Source organism: Podarcis pityusensis, assembly GCF_964106645.2.
Source record: "Podarcis pityusensis genome assembly, chromosome: 14".
Lineage (NCBI taxonomy): Eukaryota > Metazoa > Chordata > Lepidosauria > Squamata > Lacertidae > Podarcis > Podarcis pityusensis.
This window is the reverse complement of record NC_138039.1, coordinates 32,866,193-32,886,183: the sequence shown is the minus strand read 5'-3', so window position 1 is coordinate 32,886,183 and position 19,991 is coordinate 32,866,193. Positions and strand designations below refer to the sequence as shown.

The window sequence follows — 19,991 nt, the reverse complement described above, 5'->3', positions numbered from 1 at the left end:
GCTCCTCTCAGGCTGCCCTGGCTCCTTCATTCCCCTCTCACTGACTTGTACACATGCTGTTTCCTCATGCAGTAAAAGAGGGGTAAGAGCTGGCTGCAAATGTGTACAAGAGTGCTGCTGTGACAAGGGCCTTACGCAAATACAGATATAGGAAGTTTTGGCTAAATTTCTTTCCTAGCAGCTCCAAAGTACACTTAGCATTTCACATAACACAATAAAATTGTGTAAAGCTCTCAAGCCATCAGTTAGATATCATTCCTTCTCAGGTTACTTGGCATGGTGTTGCAAGTCCCACAGACAGTGCCTGGAACTCCCACTAAATCAGCATTCTCAGGAAAACAGGTGTAGCTTTCGGCAACACCTGTCACAACACTTAGCTGCACAGTCTAACCAATCAGGTGGATATGTATATGGACTTAACCATATATGGCCCTGCTGTCCAGCACTTTGAAAGCTGCTAACCCTCCCAAACCTTCAACAAGGCTAAGCCTGCCAGTCTTCTACACTGATATCAGCAGGGAAAATGCTAACACTACAGTCTGGATTACAGTTAACCTTTACAAATTATTGAATACTATAAATAGATTTAGAAAGTTTGTGGCATTCATACCAGAATACACACATTTTGCCCAACATGTCTCAACACTTTATACTTGAATAGCCAGAAACAAAGAAATGCAGATTAAAAAACACTATCTTAAATTAGAAAAAAAGTACAAGCCAGAGGCTGCTGACCATTTCCAAGAAACACAGCAATCTTATTTTGTGTGTGATGTATGTATTATATTTTAATCTAGAAGCATTATGGAGTGTTCAGTCTGTGTATTAAAGGAAAAATCTAGAATCAATTCATCCCACACTCTGAAGCATATCCTTTTAAACTCAGAACAAAAGAACATATGCACTCTTCGTAATTGTTATTTTTATCGTGTTAAGAATGGAATTAACCCTGCTTTAACTCAGGAGGAAGGAAAATGTTTCACAATCTCCCACTTCAGATTCTGGAAACCCTCACTCTAAACCAAGTTCTTGTCACTCTTGGGCCACTTAAAGTTATAGTCTCCCATTTCTGATGAAACAAGTCAAAGCCAAGGCATTTGGTCTCCTAATTGCATACACAGAAACATCCCTTTGCGGGCCCAACTCTGTAAGAGTACCACTTACTTTATCATTATCAAGTACCATAAGAGTAAACTGTTACTCTTTGTGTCAAGGGAGGCACAAGTGGAATGCTCTAATCTAACTGGGCAGAATCAGTGGGCTGTTTTCTAACAGGCAACTATGTCAGGGATAACCCACCATGGCTCAAAAAGTGAGAAAGACCCAAATGTTAGGAATGCACCTATGTGCAGTGCAAAATAAAAGATTCCAAAATCTTTTGCATCACTTTGCATCATATCCTCTATTTAGTACTTCATATATTTTGAGTTTTGTACTGTTTAAAAAAAGCTTTTCTAAACAAAATGCAAGGTCAGCTGCTGTGTCAGAGAGTCTTCTTTGTGGAGACTCTTCTTTCTCCACAATGAGGGACCAACAGATTTTGTCAGCCAGTAACATCTGTGGTTTTCAGAACTCAGCCTCTCTCACAATTCAGGGGCAGGGAAGAGATCTCATGGCTGATACAACACTGTGTTCAGAAGCACTTGGAAGCAGAAGCAAGATCCTGTAGGTGTCAAGGTGCTTCTGAAGCTCAGTATGATATTGGCAAGAACTCATGCACTCACATTGTGAAAGCAGTGAGAAATATTGTTTCCAAGTGTCCCCCAAAGACCAGTTCAAGGTCAGGTATGCACCATTCTCTTGAAAACAACATTTACAGGGTGGTAGCAGGATGGCACTGTCAAGAAGCAGGTTACTATTATGATATTCATAGAAGCACTAGATCGAAACAGTACAGACACTGATTTTGGGGCTGCTAGGAACTGGAATCCAGTAACATCTGTGAGGGCCACAGGTTCCCCATCCCTGGTGTAAATCCTGTTTGTACAAAAAGCTGCACCTGAGCACAGTCAAGAGGTTACAGGTAAACATTATTCTTCAAGTTGCTCTCACTGTGGCCATACTAGTGAGGTCTCAACCATGGCAGCCGAAACACAGCTCCTTTCCTACACTGCGTCAAGTAAATAAATCAAGGAGCCTCACCTGCTTAGTTCTTTCAAAATGTATGTTCATGCTCTCTGTGAAAGCCTTTATAGTAGAGAAGGAAGGTGGATTCTTTGAATATTTATAACAAAGAATATTCACAACAACTAATAGCAACTCTTGCTGTCTTCTTTATTGCCTCTGTGCAATCCGACAAATGTGACTTTTCCAAATATTGATAAAGTGAAGAAACTCTGCTATACCACACTTTCCATTCCTGCTTCTTTCAATAGCCTGCTGCTACTTATAATTCCCCACCACCAACATGGCCACCTGCAGTTTTTGACCCCCCCCTAATAGAAATGCAACCTTAAAGAAGAAAGACTGTCCAAAGAATATACATATAAGGACACAAGAAGTTTTATCATAAGCTGTGAAGAAAGAGCAACAGGCTCCCTCAAGAGACGGCTCCACAACAGGAGAAACTTGTCAAGTAACCCTGTGAGAAACTGCTTCGCAAAAACATGGGAGAATGCCTATTAAAACATCCAGCAGAACATGATGTGCAGATATGGCCCTAAAGTAGGTTTAAAGAAGAGTTCACCACTGGCAATCAAAAATGAAAAAATCAAAAATGAAATCTGCAAATTTTACTAAGGGACAACATCAACACTTACTGGAAGAATTTCTTCCAGTAAAGCAGTGCATCTCTTGGACTTCATCAAAGGAGAATGTTATGGCATCCCCATCTGACATGCTTTCATAAATAAGTATGGGAGATACTGAAAAGGGGTTACTTTCAATTCTGTGAAAGGAAGACAGGAAATCATGGAATACTACCACTCACCCATGCAACGCTGCCTTCAGTGGGGAGATAGTGCCATGCTGCGTCAACAAGGATGGCCCTTAATCTGCCATGGCTCAATTTAAGGCCCTTGTAAAAATTACCAGGGGCAGAGAGACTGGTTCCTCCTTGATTTCAGAACCTGACACTTTATTATTTTTTCAGATGGCAAAGAAATCTACATCCATTATGTCCCTAAAGGGACTCTGCAGGAACCACTCTGCAGATGCATCAATTCAAACACATATTTTTTCTTTCAAACAAAGTGGATTATTACTGGATTAACATTATGATCATAACCTCAAAACAGATTAGGACCTGAGATTAAAGGTTCCCTAGCATATCTTCTGTGAAGTTCCATCCCCATCTCATTTATCTATATATCAGCAGTAGCAACTGTGTGGACATGAATCATGAAGGCAAAGACTGAATGTTTACGGTCCTAGTCTCATGCTCTCCAATCCAAGAGAACTCTGTTTCTACTAGTGGCTGAGCCCCTGATCGCGTCACTCACTAACCCCCACCAACCCACCCCCTTATCAACTCTCTCCTTAGACCTCACCAAACCCACCCTCCTTCCCTTAGACCTCCTCCTGCTCATATTTCCTGCCTCATATCAACAACACTGTTTCCGTCTCAGCAGTAGAGGGTGAGGAGGAGGAAGGCAGTAGGTGGTGGCAGAGCAGGATGGTTGTTGGGGAGTTTCCCTGTCCTGTACTGACTGTTCCTCTGCAGCTTGCGGGGACCAGCCAGCCAGCTGCCTCCAAGTTATCTGTGTGAGGCAGTCATCAGCAGAGCAGGATGGTTGCTGAGTAGCTGCCCCACCCTTTCTTGACAGTTTTTCCATGGCTCACCTAAGCACCTACCCACATCCATCTCCCTCTTCTGCTTCCCTTCTCCCTCACCCGCCAATGCTGCTGTGATGGCCCAACACTCTCAGAAGGCTGTTGTCATGTTGTAGCTTGCAGCAGCATTTGTTGGCAACCAAGCAAACTGCAGCATGACGACAGCATTACCTTATTATTATATGTATGTAAGCAAACTGCAATTCCACAAAGACCAGCTGCCTTTGGCCACCTCATCATCACAATCAGTGCCCTATTTCCATAACGGTGAATCCATGCTCAGAGTGCAGAAGGATGCAGATAGTAAAAGGTCACACTTCAATGAAGATGAACCTTGTCATGGTTGGAGGCAGGGGTGGGGGGTGGGAACAGAATGGAGTAATGATCAGGAGTTAGGACTGGTCAACCTTCACTGTACTGACAAGATCTGGGGGACCAGAACTGGAGTAAATGAAAGTAAAGGTATGCCAAATGGACAAAAAGTAGCGGGTGTCATGAAGTCCAGGAGATTCTGAATGATATGACCCTCTTATATAGAACTCTGACAACAATCCATTGCCAGTGCCTTCAAATTACTGCCCCACTCCTACAGCATATAGGTCTTGGCATGCATACTATTCAGCTAACGATAAAATCTAATGCATAATATACTATATAACAATAAAGGTGTATAATAATTAGGTGACAGCATATTAAAAAGATGGTAACCAGTTAGGAGCATAATTATAGTAAAAATTATTGATTAACAGAGAAGGTAGCAAAAAAAGACCCCTAACGTGTCAGTTCAGTGGCCAAATGTCTGTTTAAATAAAAAAGTTTTTTGTCCTCCTGCAAGAAATAAGGTGTGATAAACCTTCCTCAGTAAGGAGCTCCAAAGCCTGGAAGTAGACACATACTCTTAAGAGACCTCTGGTGTCGTGAATAGTCCAAACTGGAGGACTCTAAACGGAAAATGTCCAATTCCATATGTAAGTCTAAGAAAAGACCAGCGTTTTTGGTCTGATGGCCCTGCAAAAATATGAGTTCTAGATGTCCAGGACTGCAAACTGACCATCTTTACAAAACAAATGGACAATGGTCTGACAGCTCTGAGTTTGATAAATGGGTCATCTACAATCAAAGTAACTAAAATAAAAACCTTGTAAGCATTACAATGCAAAACCCACTCTATGGCTCCATTTTCCAAACAGTTGACTCCTCATCTAGCAATAGGAGTGATGGAGCTACCCTGGAGTCTGAAGGCTCAAGTCAAATTACATACCTGAGATGAAATCCAACCCATGCAGTTGAAAGAACTGGGGCAATATCTAACCATTCATCCCTGAAAACTGCAAGTTGGTTGGCAAAATATACATGATGGCTGGAGTGGCTCTGGATGGAAGCAAAAAATGATGTCTTGTAGAGTTCATCCTGCCATTATGGAATCCTGGGCAGTCTGATGCAATGGCATATGAAGTATTACTACAAATCATACAAATGCCAGCACAGTAAGACTAAACTGGGACCTTTGCTGATAGACGGATTAAAAGAAAGAAATGATGCCCCAAGAAATGCTGTATTTGTGAATGTTCTACCTGAGAAATCAGAATCTCTTCTATGTGGATCAACTAAATGGATCTACTCAGAACAACTGTTACTTGCTTTCCCCCTCCAGTACATAATCCTTTCCCTACCAAATCCAGTGAATATTCAGAATTTGCTAAAAGTAATTCATTACTTTTGCTAGTGCCGCGTGTCCATCCAGAGTAAATATTGCTAGAACAGGGTCTGGTAGAGCTTTCATAGTCAATATCCTGTAGTTAGCTTTTTCAAATCTATGCTCTTCAGTTAAATGGCATGTACCTTCGCCATCTGAGAGACAACCTGTCTGCTTTGTGGACTGGAAGCCACTGCTACTCTCGGGGGCCAAGATACCCAGCACCAAAAAATTAGCTAGGTTGCTAGTCGCTGGCCTGGGAGCTTCATCAGGCCCTCTAGGGAATTTTCCCACCCACTCAGACATTGCTATTTTGGTTGCAAAATAGGAAGAAAAATTAAAGTAGACACAGCACTGGGAAGGGCAGATAAGTATAAACCTTCCCATCCAGCCCAGTCATTTGATGGATACACAAATTGTCCCCTCTTCTGTTACCAGATTTATCATTTAAGTGGGGAGAGGGCAGTTATCCCCTTCGCCAGCTGACCTGCACAGGTCAGGGCAATGTGCCTCTGTCTGTGGTGTGTCCATGGCCACAGCCACCGTAGCATGTGGCCACCAAAGGGTTGGTCAAGGTTAACCATGCTGAGTTTAGTGGGAAGGGTGACTCAGTAGCTGCCAGTTCAGAATCCAAGGGATAGATTTAAGCCTGGTCTCTGTACTTGTTCTGGCCTGTCTAGTAAAATTTTGACGGATTGCTCATGGGGTTTGCCTGAACAGTTTAGGGAGAGAAGATAGTCAGTAGGAGCCGGCAAATTTGCTGCTACGCTCATCACACTTTAGAAAAGAGGTGTTCCATAGGACAATCTGAGGGCCCCTGCTACAGGACTGAATTTAGAAGATTTTAAAAACTCCACAAAAAACTTTGACAATTTATCCAGCTCAGAATTAAAAAGCTAGGAGTTCCTCACTCTATGGTAGCAATATAGGAAATGAATTGAAGTTTTTTATTGTTGTTTAGTCATTTAGTCATGTCCGATTCTTCGTGACCCCATGGACCAGAGCACGTCAGGAACTCCTATCTTCCACTGCCTCCCGCACTTTGGTCAAACTCATGTTAGGAGCTTCAAGAACACTGTCCAGCCATCTCGTCCTCTGTCTTCCCCTTCTCCTTGTGCCCTCCATCTTTCCCAACATCAGGGTCTTTTCCAGGGAGTCTTCTCTTCTCATGAGGTGGCCAAAGTATTGGAGCCTCAGCTTCACGATCTGTCCTTCCAGTGAGCACTCAGGGCTGATTACCTTAAGAATGGATAGGTTTGATCTTTTTGCAGTCCATGGGACTCTCAAGAGTCTCCTCCAGCAAAATAATTCAAAAGCACCCATTCTTCGGTGATCAGCCTTTATGGTCCAGCTCTCACTTCCATTCATCACTACTGGGAAACCATAGCTTTAACTATACGGACCTTTGTTGGCAAGGTGATGTCTCTGCTTTTTAAGATGCTGTCTAGGTTTGCCATTGCTTTTCTCCCAAGAAGCAGGCGTCTTTTAATTTTGTCACTGCTGTCGCCATCTGTAGTGATCTCGGAGCCCAAGAAAGTAAAATCTCTCACTGCCTCCATTTCTTCCCCTTCTATTTGCCAGGATGTGATGGGACCAGTGGCCATGTTCTTAGTTTTTTTGATGTTGAGCTACTGTGCCTTAATGCTACAAACTAGTGGTCAAGAGGAGAAAAAGGGCTTCCTCACTCTTCAAAAAGCTGTAGACATTTATTTACATGCAAATATCTGATTTGTGGTACTGAACTGAGAACACGAAGGACAATTCCAAATATTATATAACTAGTATGGCACTATATACTGAATATGGACATCCAAGACATGGGACAAAATGCCTGTTCAGCCATGCAGCTCACCTGGTGACAAGCTGATTACACACGTTTACATCATAGGAGTACAAAAAAAAATACTTTTATCTGTGACTTACACTTCAATCCTCATTCCACTCATACGTAAAAGCAAACACAAGTGATGATTCTATTTTATGCTTAAACATTTTGGCACTATTCCAAAGGATTTCTACATCCTCCTAACACCTGCATAAAATTCACCATGATGCCTAATACAAATACAAGCATATTTTAAAATAATAATAAAAAACCTCACACACAATACCCAGCCTGTTATATTATTCTGTAATCCCTAATGTCAAGCAACAATTTGGCTGGATTTACTAAAACAGCATGGTACAATGCCAGCTGGAATCAGTTTCAGTTTAATCTAACCTTGATTGAACAGTATATTCAGTTTGACTTTGTAGGTACTCAAGATTTATGCGACTGGAGGATTAATTTTTAAATGCAGGTATTAATTTCCAGGTGCAATGGAACTCTACCTAAAGTTTAATCAAATTAAAGAACATGTAAAGGCTTGCATTCACAATTCTATTTACAATTTGCAGAAAAGAGCCATCTTCTGTTATTATAGTATAGCATATTCAGTATGCTACACAATTCCAATAAAAATTAGCATTCATAAACACGCATAGGAAAATATAACCCCCATATAGCATGAAATATTATTTACATTTAATGTTAATAAATTTCTAATATTTACAAATAAACATGCTCTCAGACCTTATTTATATACAGTCATACTTCTAAGCGCTCTATTGTGCTCCGCGCTTGCGCAGAAGTGCCGCTCTAGTTGCGGACTTTTTGGGGTGCGAACAGCACCCTGGAACGGATCGTGTCCGCAACTAGAGGTACCCCTGTATATAACAATGCTGTTGCAAACAACATAAAATACTTCTAAGACTGAAATCCTAAATACACTTATTAATACACTGCTGAAGAAAACAAGACTCACTGCAATCGATGTGGCTAGGAATAGGTTTATTGTGACACCAGGCAGGATAGAATGATCAATTACATTTATATTAAATTACAAATATTAATTTGCATTTATATGGTTAAAATAATCATTATGAAAAATGTTTTGTATTCAAAATTTCTCCTTCAAGGTTCACTTGGGATGATCTAAGTGGGGGAGGGTTAATCTACAAATACTTCTGCTTTAATTGCACACATAAGCAATAAACAGTTAAGTCAACGGGTTGCTTTCCAGAGAAGCACAAGTCACAGAAGTGGTCACGAATGTCTACCACTTGTATTTATTGTATTTTTAATATTCTGTTGGGAGCCGCCCAGAGTGGCTGGGAAAACCCAACCAGATGGGCAGGGTATAAATAATAATAATAGACATGGGGCAGGCTTATGAGTCGTGGGTAGGCGGTGGGCCAAATGTCACCCCCCTAAGCAAAGACACCCAGGGTGGACTGCCTGCACCGCACCCCCCTTCCTCCGCCACTGAGTACATCACAACAGTCCCATGCTCAGCTTGCCCTTGACAAATATTATTCAACATTTCTAGTAGATTCATACAAGTGGCCTTCTCCTTTTTCCATCACTGAACAGCTTGTGTGTTTTTTTGGAATGAAGAAATCTAGGGGAGTTTCCAAAGCAATTTGCAGTTCTGCCTAGATGGCCACAGTTCATATCCACAAAGCCTCTGGGCACACATAAAGATAAACTTTAGAGGCAGGCCATAGAAAATTCAACAGTTTGTTACAATGTCAAAGTTAGAATGCTTCTGATTGTGCAGAACTAGTTTCTTTTTAGGTCAAGGGGGAAAGCCCATAAGTTTCATTTTTCTGGAGGCAGGTAAACCAGAATGTGTCCCAACATGCAACTATAGAACAAAATTCTGGATATTCATCATCCTGAATTATTACTATTTTAGCAACAGGTTTTTTTGACAATTAAGTGATTGGCCAATAAGTTTTTCCATATTATCAACCTTTTCAAAAATCACCAAAGGAGCATGGCATTAAAATAATTCATTTTGCTACCGGGGGGACGGGGACATTTTGTAACTGTCAGCCGGATAATTCCCCCTTCCAAAAAAGAAAGTAAGCAAAAGGCATGTGTCAAAGACAAAACACACCAATTTTAATACATGACAAACCAAGGACTTATCAGATATTACACTTGCACTGCACAGGCCAACTCACTGGATTCCCAAAGATCCATCAAATTTTCTTAGCTGATGGGGTCCAACAGAAGCAAATTTGCCTTTGGGCTTTGAATGAGGCCTGTCGCAATCTACTGTAGTTCTTTGAGGACCTATCTACGTCAATCACAATGATCTTGCTAAAATCTAGAAATTTTAAAAATGTAATTCTAAGTGAGGATAAGCCCCCTCCCAATTTTCATCAGGACCACAACACTATGATCCAATGGGAGCTTTTTTTTCCTATTGCTAATTGAAATACTGTATGTTCTCTGGGGATGGGTGCTGCCAATGAGATTGTGGCTGTGGAAGGAAGGGTTAAACTACCCCTCCCTGTGTGCCATGGTCCTGAGGGAACTAGCCCTAAGCCTAGTTAAAATATTTTAACACAGGCACAACAAGCAAATTCATCCGTGTATCTTTTCACTTGAAAATAAGAGCGCTCTCCAAGGAAGGACAGAACAACGTAGCAAAAAATGGCACACAAACATTGACATAAGTTCACTCATTTAATTTCACCCTTCTATCAGCATCATGAAGTAAACGTCTGTCTGAAAATCCAGGTGTCTGCTTTGCTTTAAGATCAGTTATTATAGAAATAGATGCAGGTGTTTGGCTGCTCATCAACTATTTCTGGGCCTGGAACAGGCCAGAAGACCCTGTAAGGTTCTTATTTTACGCAGCCTTCAAAGCAAACATACTGAACTATCAATCTTTAAATGAAAACCTCTTCCTGTTCTAGAACTAAATCAGACTATGAATGTACTACACATTTTGTGTATGAAGACATTTATTCAAGCTTGCATCTGGCAGAACTGTGCTGGTTCGTGTGTGTGCATTTCACAATAATACTGCTATATGTTTTTGAGTCTTTATTAGGACAATATCCTTCAGCATCTTCATAGAAAGGTAAAGAATTATTAATAGACTGCATAATAGATCTGCCTCTAAAACAAGAGTAGGAAATCCTTTTTAGCTCAAGGGCCACATTTCCTTCTGGGAAACTTTTTAGGGATCACATGACAATGGTGGTTAGAGACAATGGGCAGAACAACAAATGCAAATTTTAAAATACACCCCCTCTCTCTTTCACTCAGACAAGTAAGAGGCATTATCAGAGTTCAAGGACATACTCCAGTCAGGCAAAGCAGGGCCAGTGAGGGGTGTGGGCTGGGGAGAAATCAAAGGTCCCAATAGAGGTGCCTGGAGGGCAGTATTGGGTCTGTGGCTCTGAGGTTCATTACTTCTGCTCTATAGTTCAGTTCTCCCTGTCTGGGGCATGGTGGGGGCTGACACTTCCCATGCAGGCAAGGCTACCTTTGAAACCATGGCTCTGAGTACATCCATGTTTTCAAAAGCACTCTGGTGGCCTGGGACACCTTTTCCATGTTCTTTACAGCTTCTGCCTCTGGCATAGGACTGAAAGGGCAGAGTTCTCAGAGATTCTGTGGGCTGCATGAGGTACATGCACTGACCATCTGTGCTATCCGAAGTGCACAGTAATTCAAGACTGACCATATTTTAAAAACAGCTACTCAGCCCAACTCAGCACAGGCCAAGTATGCTGAAGGGATGCAGCCCCTTGCTTCCAAAGCAGAAAATTTAACTCTCTAGCAGTGGTCACTTTCAGCCAATTGGAAACTCCAATTGCCACTTGTGGCAAGTGAGAGATTCCATTTACCAGAGTCAGTAAGAGTCACTGAGTGATCAGGGCCTAAATGCTAAGCTGCTCTTCAAAAAAGCAGCAACTTTAACCAAAACTGTGAACTGTTTCCGTAACTGTTTCTGTTGCCACTATTGCACATTTCACAGAGCTGTTTCACCCTAGCGTATAGGAGAGCATGGAAATTACATTCAAACCTTGAAAAATACAAAAATATATTGCTGAAATGAGTCTCATTTCATCTGCGCCTGTTCCCGCCCAGTGATAAAGCACAGTAGGTTAAGCAAGAATAGCGCAGTAAAAAGCTAAGGCAGCAAGTGAATCAACATCCATGTTGAAATTCTCTGGAAACCTAACTCATGGCCTCCTACCCCTGCACTAAAGCCATGCTTCTGTTTGCAATTTCAACATTTTAAAATTGTACTTCAACTTAAAAGAGATATCAAAATGTTCTTCTTCCTGTATGTGTGACTAGCAGAGATGCTGTTTAGTGTCACACAGGACGAAAAAGAAGGTAGGTCACGTTTTAGACAACTGCCTGAACTATGTCACTTTAAATTAAAGAGGGGGCTGTACTGAATAAGTGCTCTCTTAATAGAAGAGGACAGAGCTAGCAGACAATGACATGCAATTTCAGAGCTTCAAAGCTATATCGCTATCCTCAAAGAATAAAATTAAACTGTAAACATAGTTTTGGTGGCTTGCTTTTTGTAATGCATCACACAATCAACCCAGATAGTTAACTTCCAAAGATATTTAGATGCTCTAAAATGCACTGCAACTAAAAGTGGCACTTGAGTTTAGATACCATTAATGGATTCTACACTTGAAAAAGCAGACCTCGTCAAGATCATTCATAGAAGGTTCAACTAGTGTAACACTTCTCCCTAAGGTCACCTTTGAGAAGTAGTCCAAAATTTCAACTGGTCCAAAATGAGGCAGCAAGACTTACAAATAGAATTTTCTCAGCGTATGTCAGATTTTTATGCCAGATTCACTAGGAAAGATTTGTATCCAGGTGTAATTCAAGGTGCACATGTTAACCTTTAAAGCTTTAAACCAGGGGTAGGCAACCTATGGCCCTCCAGATGTAGTAGGACTACAGTTCTCATCTTGTCCTAAGCAGTTTGGTGCAGGGATATTTGAAGAACTGCTTCAAGATACATCTACCTATTCCTACATTTTCATCAACATCTCAGGACTGATGTGTCTTTTCTGGAAAATAATTAAGTGAAAAATTTTCCTATGCAGGTAAATCACATTAGAAAATGTTCTGATGCTTAGAGAGTCATCTAATTTAACATGATTATTTTGCTTGTATTCAGCAAACAAAACTGAACATTTTGAAACCATCTTGGCTAATATTTGTCATTGGCCTTCATTTGTGGTTACTAACCAACTTCTGGAATGGAAAATTTCCACTGGAATTTTTTCAGTTTTGGAAAATTCTACTTCCTGTCATTGCTTCCAAGGTCTTGCTCCATGTCTCTGGACTCAGAAATGAGTGGGGTGGGCACAAGGGACAGGACATTTTCAGTTGTGGTGCCAGGACTGTACAACATCCTCCCAAGGAAGTATACTTGCATTTTAAGTGGGGGGGGGGGGATCTAGTCATCCAAGGAAGGTTTCTGAATGCTGAATAAGTATGTGTGCCACTGAATATTTTTATTTCTGTTTGTGATGCTGCTCTTGTGCTTTTCATGTGATTTCATAGTTATACTGCTTGTTTCATTTTTGGTGTTTTATTACATTTTTGTAAGCTTTGTTGGAGGTCTCCCAAGATGAAAAATGAAGCATACCAAGGACAGTAGTGGGATAAATAAAATTCTAGCAGTGCTAAACTTTAAAGTTACAGGACTTTGTTAGAAACTTCTGAAAGTTTGCATTTATTTTTATTTGGATATTTATACTAGCTATTGCTTAATACATCTCAAATACTGCAAGCAGCAGTGTAGTTCACACCCTTCTCTTACAATCCGATTTAAGTTAAGTCACAAAACAGTACTTGCTCTCTTGGTTGCTCAAGAACCACTGTGAGCCTGGTAAGCAAAGCAGAGCCATCCAGCTCTACCTGCATTCAGAGAAACCCCCTTACCCAGCACTTTATCCTATGACGCCATTTTCTTGCCCTCTTGAATCTTCAGACCTATAGGATGGAAAGTAGCAGGACTACCCAGAAACTGACCTCTTTGTTGCCTCATCCAGTGTTGTCACTGCTGCAAAAACCCTTGCATTACACATGGCATTGCATGAATTGCACCATGCCACAAGCACTGAAGGCTATCCCAGTGCCAGACCCAAGTTTGCTCCTGATGCTGGCACAATGCCATGAACTGGGAAATATAACTATACAATTACATAAAATAAGGTCTGCTGAAGGTCAATGAAGTGTTGCAATTTAGTTCCATTTTCATCCACTCACTATAATTTGCTGGAACAGCCACACAAGGCATGCTGCAAGCATAAAGAGGTTCCATGCCCAAGCAAAGGGGGGGGGGGGAATCCATCAGCTGGCCTCATTTCCCCCCGCCCTTTTCCACTTCAATGCTACCATTGCACTAGGAAAGTAACCTTGATTTTTACAAAGAATCAACACAAAGGATAAACATATTTACCCACAGTAAATGCATTTACTCCAACCCTAAACCTTCTAGTCTAGATTTTACTGCGAAAAGAGGGGAAGGATAGTCAGACACACAGGGTATAAAAGGGAATATATCCAGAAGTGAAAGAAGCTATTGTGATACTTATAAATATAAGTTCATTGGGTAATATTCTAGATATTTCATATGGGAGGAGAGATTCTCACTAGACAGATTAATCACCATCATCATTATTTAGATTTCTTAGCATTAGGTTGCAGGGCAGCTTACAACAATTTACAAATTTTAAAAACAGTTAAAACAGACCGCAGTCTGTAATCACCCATGTGTAACCTGAATGTAACAGCTAAATTTTCTTGGCTGACACATAGGCAAGATACTTTCATGTACAGAAGGCTCTAGTGCACAGCAAGAACTGTTGTCCATCTCTGCATATCCACAAGTATCTATACAGTATTTGCCAACTCAATAAAGGAAGAATACCTACAAATGAGCAATTCAGAATGTTGACTAAGATTATGTGTCCCACCCATCTTCACCTCAGAAACCATTTGCTGCTTGCCTAAGAAGAGACACCACCCAGCTTTATACAATAATTTTCATGGTCTGGAAAGTCAGTATATTCCTGTTGCACAAGTAGTACACTGAACTTGAGAACAAAGATTTATTTGTAAACGTGATTAGTAATTATGAAAGGTAACCAATTTTAGAGTCAACAAAAGAACTGGATTTACTTACTAAAGCATGGGTGGAAATCTGTTGCCCTTCAGATGTTATTGGACTTCAACCCCCATAAGCCCTAGCCAGCATGACCAATGGTCCAGGATGATAGGAATTGTAGTCGAACACCACCTGGAGGGCTAGAGGTTTCCCATCCCAGTGTTATGGCATATAATTTAGTTTGCCCCATGATGACAACTTATCTGTGTGGATACTAAAAGCAGGAAACTAAAAAGTCTCTGGCTCTTGGAATTGTGACTGGGATTTTTTTAAACAACATTCAGGGTTGGACAATCTAACACACAACCCACACTACAGCAAGGGGAGAATGAGGCTCTGTCAACTGAGATGAGCCCAAAGCTTCATCCAAACCCTGGAACATCAGAGAAGGAATGATTCATGGCCCCTCCCTAGCTCCGAAGTTCAACTGAAGTTTGGGGGGGGGTTGGCTCTGTGTTTGCCAGGTACAAGTGCAGAACAATAACAAGTCCCCATCCTTTATCTCTAGCTCAGAGCTGCTACTGGGAGACAGAATCTGCCAAACAGGGCACTCTGAGCACCAATCAGGTGAAGAATCAAAAAGAAGTCAACACACCTATTTCCAGCTTCAAGCTAGGAGCAGAATTCCTCTCCTCAGCTCCAAGCTTAGAGCTGGGGGGAAAAGGATAGATTGAAATTGCAGAGTTTTGAGAAATTAAAAAACAAAGTGCGAGACTGGCTTCATTATTATCAGATAATGGAGGCATATAATTTGGACAAGAAAATTGGTTTCCAGGTGGAAAAATCAAAATTAGAAACAGAACTGTTAGAACCCAAAACTAAGATTTTGTCAAAGATGTATAACTTGTTGTTGAAATGGAATACTCAGGATGAAACGGTGAAATCTGCTATGATTAAATGGGCACAAGATGTTGGACATAACATAATGATGGCTGACTGGGAACAGTTATGGACCACAGGTATGAAGTTTACGGCATGTAATGCCTTAAGAGAGAATATTATGAAAATGATATACAGGTGGTACATGACACCAGTCAAGCTTGCAAAAATTTATCATTTGCCCGATAACAAATGCTGGAAATGTAAAGAAACTGAAGGTACATTCTTTCACCTTTGGTGGATGTGCCCAAGGATTAAGGCTTTCTGGGAGATGATATATAATGAATTGAAAAAGGTATTTAAATATACCTTCTTGAAGAAACCAGAGGCCTTTCTCCTGGGCATAGTCGGCCAATTGGTGCCAAAGAAGGACAGAACTTTTTTTATGTATGCCACAACAGCAGCAAGAATACTCATTGCAAAGTATTGGAAGACACAAGATCTACCCACTCTGGAAGAATGGCAGATGAAGCTGATGGACTACATGGAACTGGCAGAAATGACTGGCAGAATCCGAGACCAGGGAGAAGAGTTGGTGGAAGAAGATTGGAAGAAATTCAAAGACTATCTACAGAAATATTGTAAAATTAATGAATGTTAGAATGATGTTGGATAGAAACTAAGTGGTTTCCAGCTGTAATGCTTTAAGGGAATATGAAAAATGGGTTGTTAATAGGTAAAAATCTAACGTTACTATTTTAAGACCAAAGATTAGGATAAATAAAGAGGGTAAGGATTTGCTGAACCAACAAATTGAACTGGAATACAAAAAAGGGAGGTATGAGGAGGTCCGGGAAACAAGCTAAGGAAAAATAAGTAATGGAAAAATTGAGTGGTTTTTAATCATTTTTATTTTGTATTTTCTTTTTCTTTTTCATTTTTATATTGTAACTTTGTATTTTCTTTTTCTTTTTCATTTTTATATTGTAATTTTCTGAAAATCTTAATAAATATCTTATTAAAAAAAAAAATAGAGCTGGGGGGGAAAAGAGCAGAGATGCATTTCAGAGAGATGTAGCACAAGATTGGGCACAAGAACCTGCCCCTTGGGGCTGGGAGCTAACATAAGCAAGTTTCCAGTCGTCTGACAACACTCAGCATAATCAACTGGACCTTAATATAAAGTCAGCCCAAAACAATGCTATAAGTCAGGTCATGCGTGACCAGAGAACTATGAAAATCCCAAACTACTACATGCTTCCTTCAGTAACAATGCACATACTAGTCAGAACAAAACACAAGCTTCAAAAAATAAAAGTGTACAACTATGGGAGTAAACCTGGAATGAAATGTAGTTCAGCAGAAATGAGAGTATGGTTCCTCCGCAAAAGACAACTAGTGGAATTGCCTGGTTGCAAGAGAGTCATATTAAAGGCTGTGCTTAGATTTGATTGGGTAAAGAAGAGTGGATGGAAAAACCATACTGTAAAAACCGATTTTTAAAAATCTAATTTAAGCACATATATATTATTCTGAAATGCAGACACTAAATTAGTCTAACATAGCTATTGCTAATCTCATATCATATTTGTACAAAGAACATACTCAAGATTTTGCAGAGTTCCTGTTTTCTGAAAGGAAGTATCAGATTCATTCTCTAGAGGTACACACTTTATATAAACTACTTTGTTTTCTTCATTATCTTTATCATTAAATATATAATAAAGAGTGCTAACACAACCTGCAAAAAACAGTAAAGAGCCCCAGATATTCAGCTTTAAAGTGGAAAGAATGCTGATACATTGACAAACAAAAAGAGGAAGTACCGTATATACTCGAGTATAAGCCAACGCAAATATAAGCCGAGGCACCTAATTTTAGCACAAAAAACTGGGAAAACTTATTGACTCGAGTATAAGCCGGTTCACCACACCACAAACCTGGTGGTTGCGGCAGCAGTGGAGGAAGAACAAGCAGCCCAAAAGGGCTGCTTTCGGGCTGCTTGTTCCTCCGCCGCCATCGCTGACAGCGGCAAAGGCAGAGGAGGAGGAAGGAGCAGCCCAAAAGGGCTGCATTCGGGCTGCTCGTTCCTCCGCCGCCGCCTCTGCCGCTCGCAAGAGCAGGCATAGGAGTCGTAGTTGGGAGAGGCACAGTGCAGCGCCTCTCCCAACTGCAGCTCCTGTGCCTGCCCTTGCAACAGGCAGGCAGCAGCAGCAGGACCAGTGGCGAGAAAGGGCTCCTTTCGGGCCGCTCGTCCCTCCACTACCGCTGCCTGCCTCACTCGAGTATAAGCCGAGGGGGGGCTTTTTCAGCATAAAAAATGTGCTGAAAAAGTTGGCTTATACTCGAGTATATACGTTATATCTCAAAGACGCCAAGAAGATAGAATATGTTATTGTTCAATATGCTCAGTGTATTTCAGCAAGAATGCTTTTATCAAGAGCTTGCTTTCTTATTCCTTAGTGAACTCATGCCATACAAGCTCTTCTGTAACAGAAGGGTTTGTGATCATTTGGCATCTTTGCAATATATTTCTCCTTTCTGTTTGTCATCCTTGGGTGCTTCCTAGTTTTGGTGTGTTTCAATTAAATCCATGCAATCCCTTATGAGACAGATTCCTTCAGGAGCAGCCTCCATTTATTCATGTTTGTTACCCATCTTGGAGAGCTTTGGATAAAGTAATGTATCATTTAAAATACTGTTGATTGAAATTAATTACTTTGTTACTGTACAGAAGGGTATGGTTGGCTTTACTAAAACTAAATGAGGTTTGAGGATTCATTCATGGTTACAGTTTTGTTACCTCGACAATATCAGAGTTGGTTCTGCTCTCATGGGGTTCGTTGTATTCTGTATACTTGAGTAGAACTTTGTCCATATCCGTGCTGGCATATTGAAAGAGTTTGTTAGAACTGTTAAAAATGATGAGTGCTATTTCACAGTCACAAAGCACACTCAGTTCATAGGCTTTCTTCATTAATCCAAACTTCCGTTTTGTGAAGGTCACCTAGACAAAAGAAGTGAGAAAGGAATTTGAGAAAACCCACTGGCAAGCAATGTAAGTGAGTATGCACTCATTACAAACGGACCCTCAAATTACCACCTTTAAACATATGAGCAAAATAGGTTTGAATTCATCATCATCAGTTTATTTGTATACCGCCTTTCCATAGTTAAAACAATGCTCAAGGCAGCTTACAATATGAAAAGATTTACATAATTAGAAACATAACAAAGTAGTCATTAAAAATAAATGAAACACATCAAAAACTGTATAACCAAACTGAACATAAAAATAAAGATATAAAAAATTAATATCAATAACAGCAGCAAAACTCCCAACAAAACTTCCCCCCAAATACCCCAGCTCAAGAGTTTGCTCAGCAGCCTCAGCTTTTTTAGCTGAAGTCAGTCAGGGTCCTGACTCCAAGGCCAAATAGAAAGAGGCTAGCAAGGCAGCGGGCAGGTCTTCCAGGTTTCCAAGCTGATTTGGGAAACCAGGACATAAAATTCAAGTAACAGCTAAATACAAGGTAATATACTTGTTACATGAAGGTTACATCTAGGTTTTATGCCAGCTAAGCCATGTAACCACCTGGTTGTGAATGATTACACAAGGAAAGGGGATCCAATAATTTGTTGGCACTATTCAATACCCACTACATCAGAGGGAACTTATGTTCCCCTATGGGCTTACAGACAACATGCCCTGATGTAAATTGATTAGAGGTTTTCTTACAATCACATGGTATATAAATGTTGTTTAATAAAATAAGCAAGTGTACTCTCAAGACGGCTCAACTGGCCCCCTCCAACTGAACTTTGTCACTCTGCATCCCATGTTTATGCCTTCAGCCACAATTTGATGCTATAGGAAGGTCAGGCAGAGAGTTCCTGAGCTCCCAAGTCATTTAGCTCACTATGGATATCCTGGCCAAGCAAAACAGGCATAAATAACCAGACTGTCACTTCCTGAGCTGGACGTGCAACAAGGTCAGTGTGACTTGGGAGGGGGGAAGTATCTGCAACAGAGAACAAACCAATAAACCTGGTTAGAAAGCAGAGGCCCAGTAAATTTTAAACTAATCTACCGGTAATTCATTGTGCAAATGTCTGGAGACTAAAACAAAACAGAATGTTTGAGGGGCAACACACACAACTTTCACGCACATTTCATGAACATTTTGGTTCTTCAAGCATGGGAGTAACGTAGCTTCAACGGTGCTCTTAATCAAAGCAGATATATTATCTGTCTGAAGTACAGGGGTTGGGAACATGCAACCCTTCAAGTAGTTCTACTCAAAACTCCTATCACCCTCAGATGGTCAGAGATAATGGTAGTTGTAGTCCAACAACATCTGGAGGGCCACAGATTCCCATCAGTGATCTAAGGAATGTAGAGAATCTAGGATAGCCTTCCTTATTGTTGTTACTAAAAGCTATTCCATTATAGAAGCTAGTGTGTGAAACTGCTCCAAGACTCAGGCTTTTCCCACAGAAACACAACCAAGTTGGTCCCACAGGAACACAGAATTTCTACTGCAGAAGAATAAACCAAAGCACTATAAAGCTGTTCTTTATCTGAATCCGTCCATGTGCTCATTCGTGCTTCTTTCTGGGACACTGGCCAAATGTGTGTAAGAAGTGGGACCAAGAGTCAAATAAAGTACATAGATATACACAAATCTGGCACACATCCAGAAAGGAAGTTC

The 19,991-nt window shown here is 40.7% G+C and overlaps 1 protein-coding gene across 9 annotated transcripts in view; it reads right to left on the bottom strand.

Moving 5' to 3' along the window:
• Window positions 1-19,991, bottom strand: part of MEF2A (myocyte enhancer factor 2A) — a 91,405-nt gene that overhangs the window by 37,733 nt on the left and 33,681 nt on the right. For all 9 annotated transcript variants that reach the window (XM_080980423.1, XM_080980424.1, XM_080980422.1 and 6 more), the window contains one exon: window positions 18,083-18,286. In XM_080980423.1, the coding sequence (XP_080836549.1) occupies window positions 18,083-18,286 (204 nt within the window). The remainder of the gene's footprint in view (window positions 1-18,082; window positions 18,287-19,991) is intronic.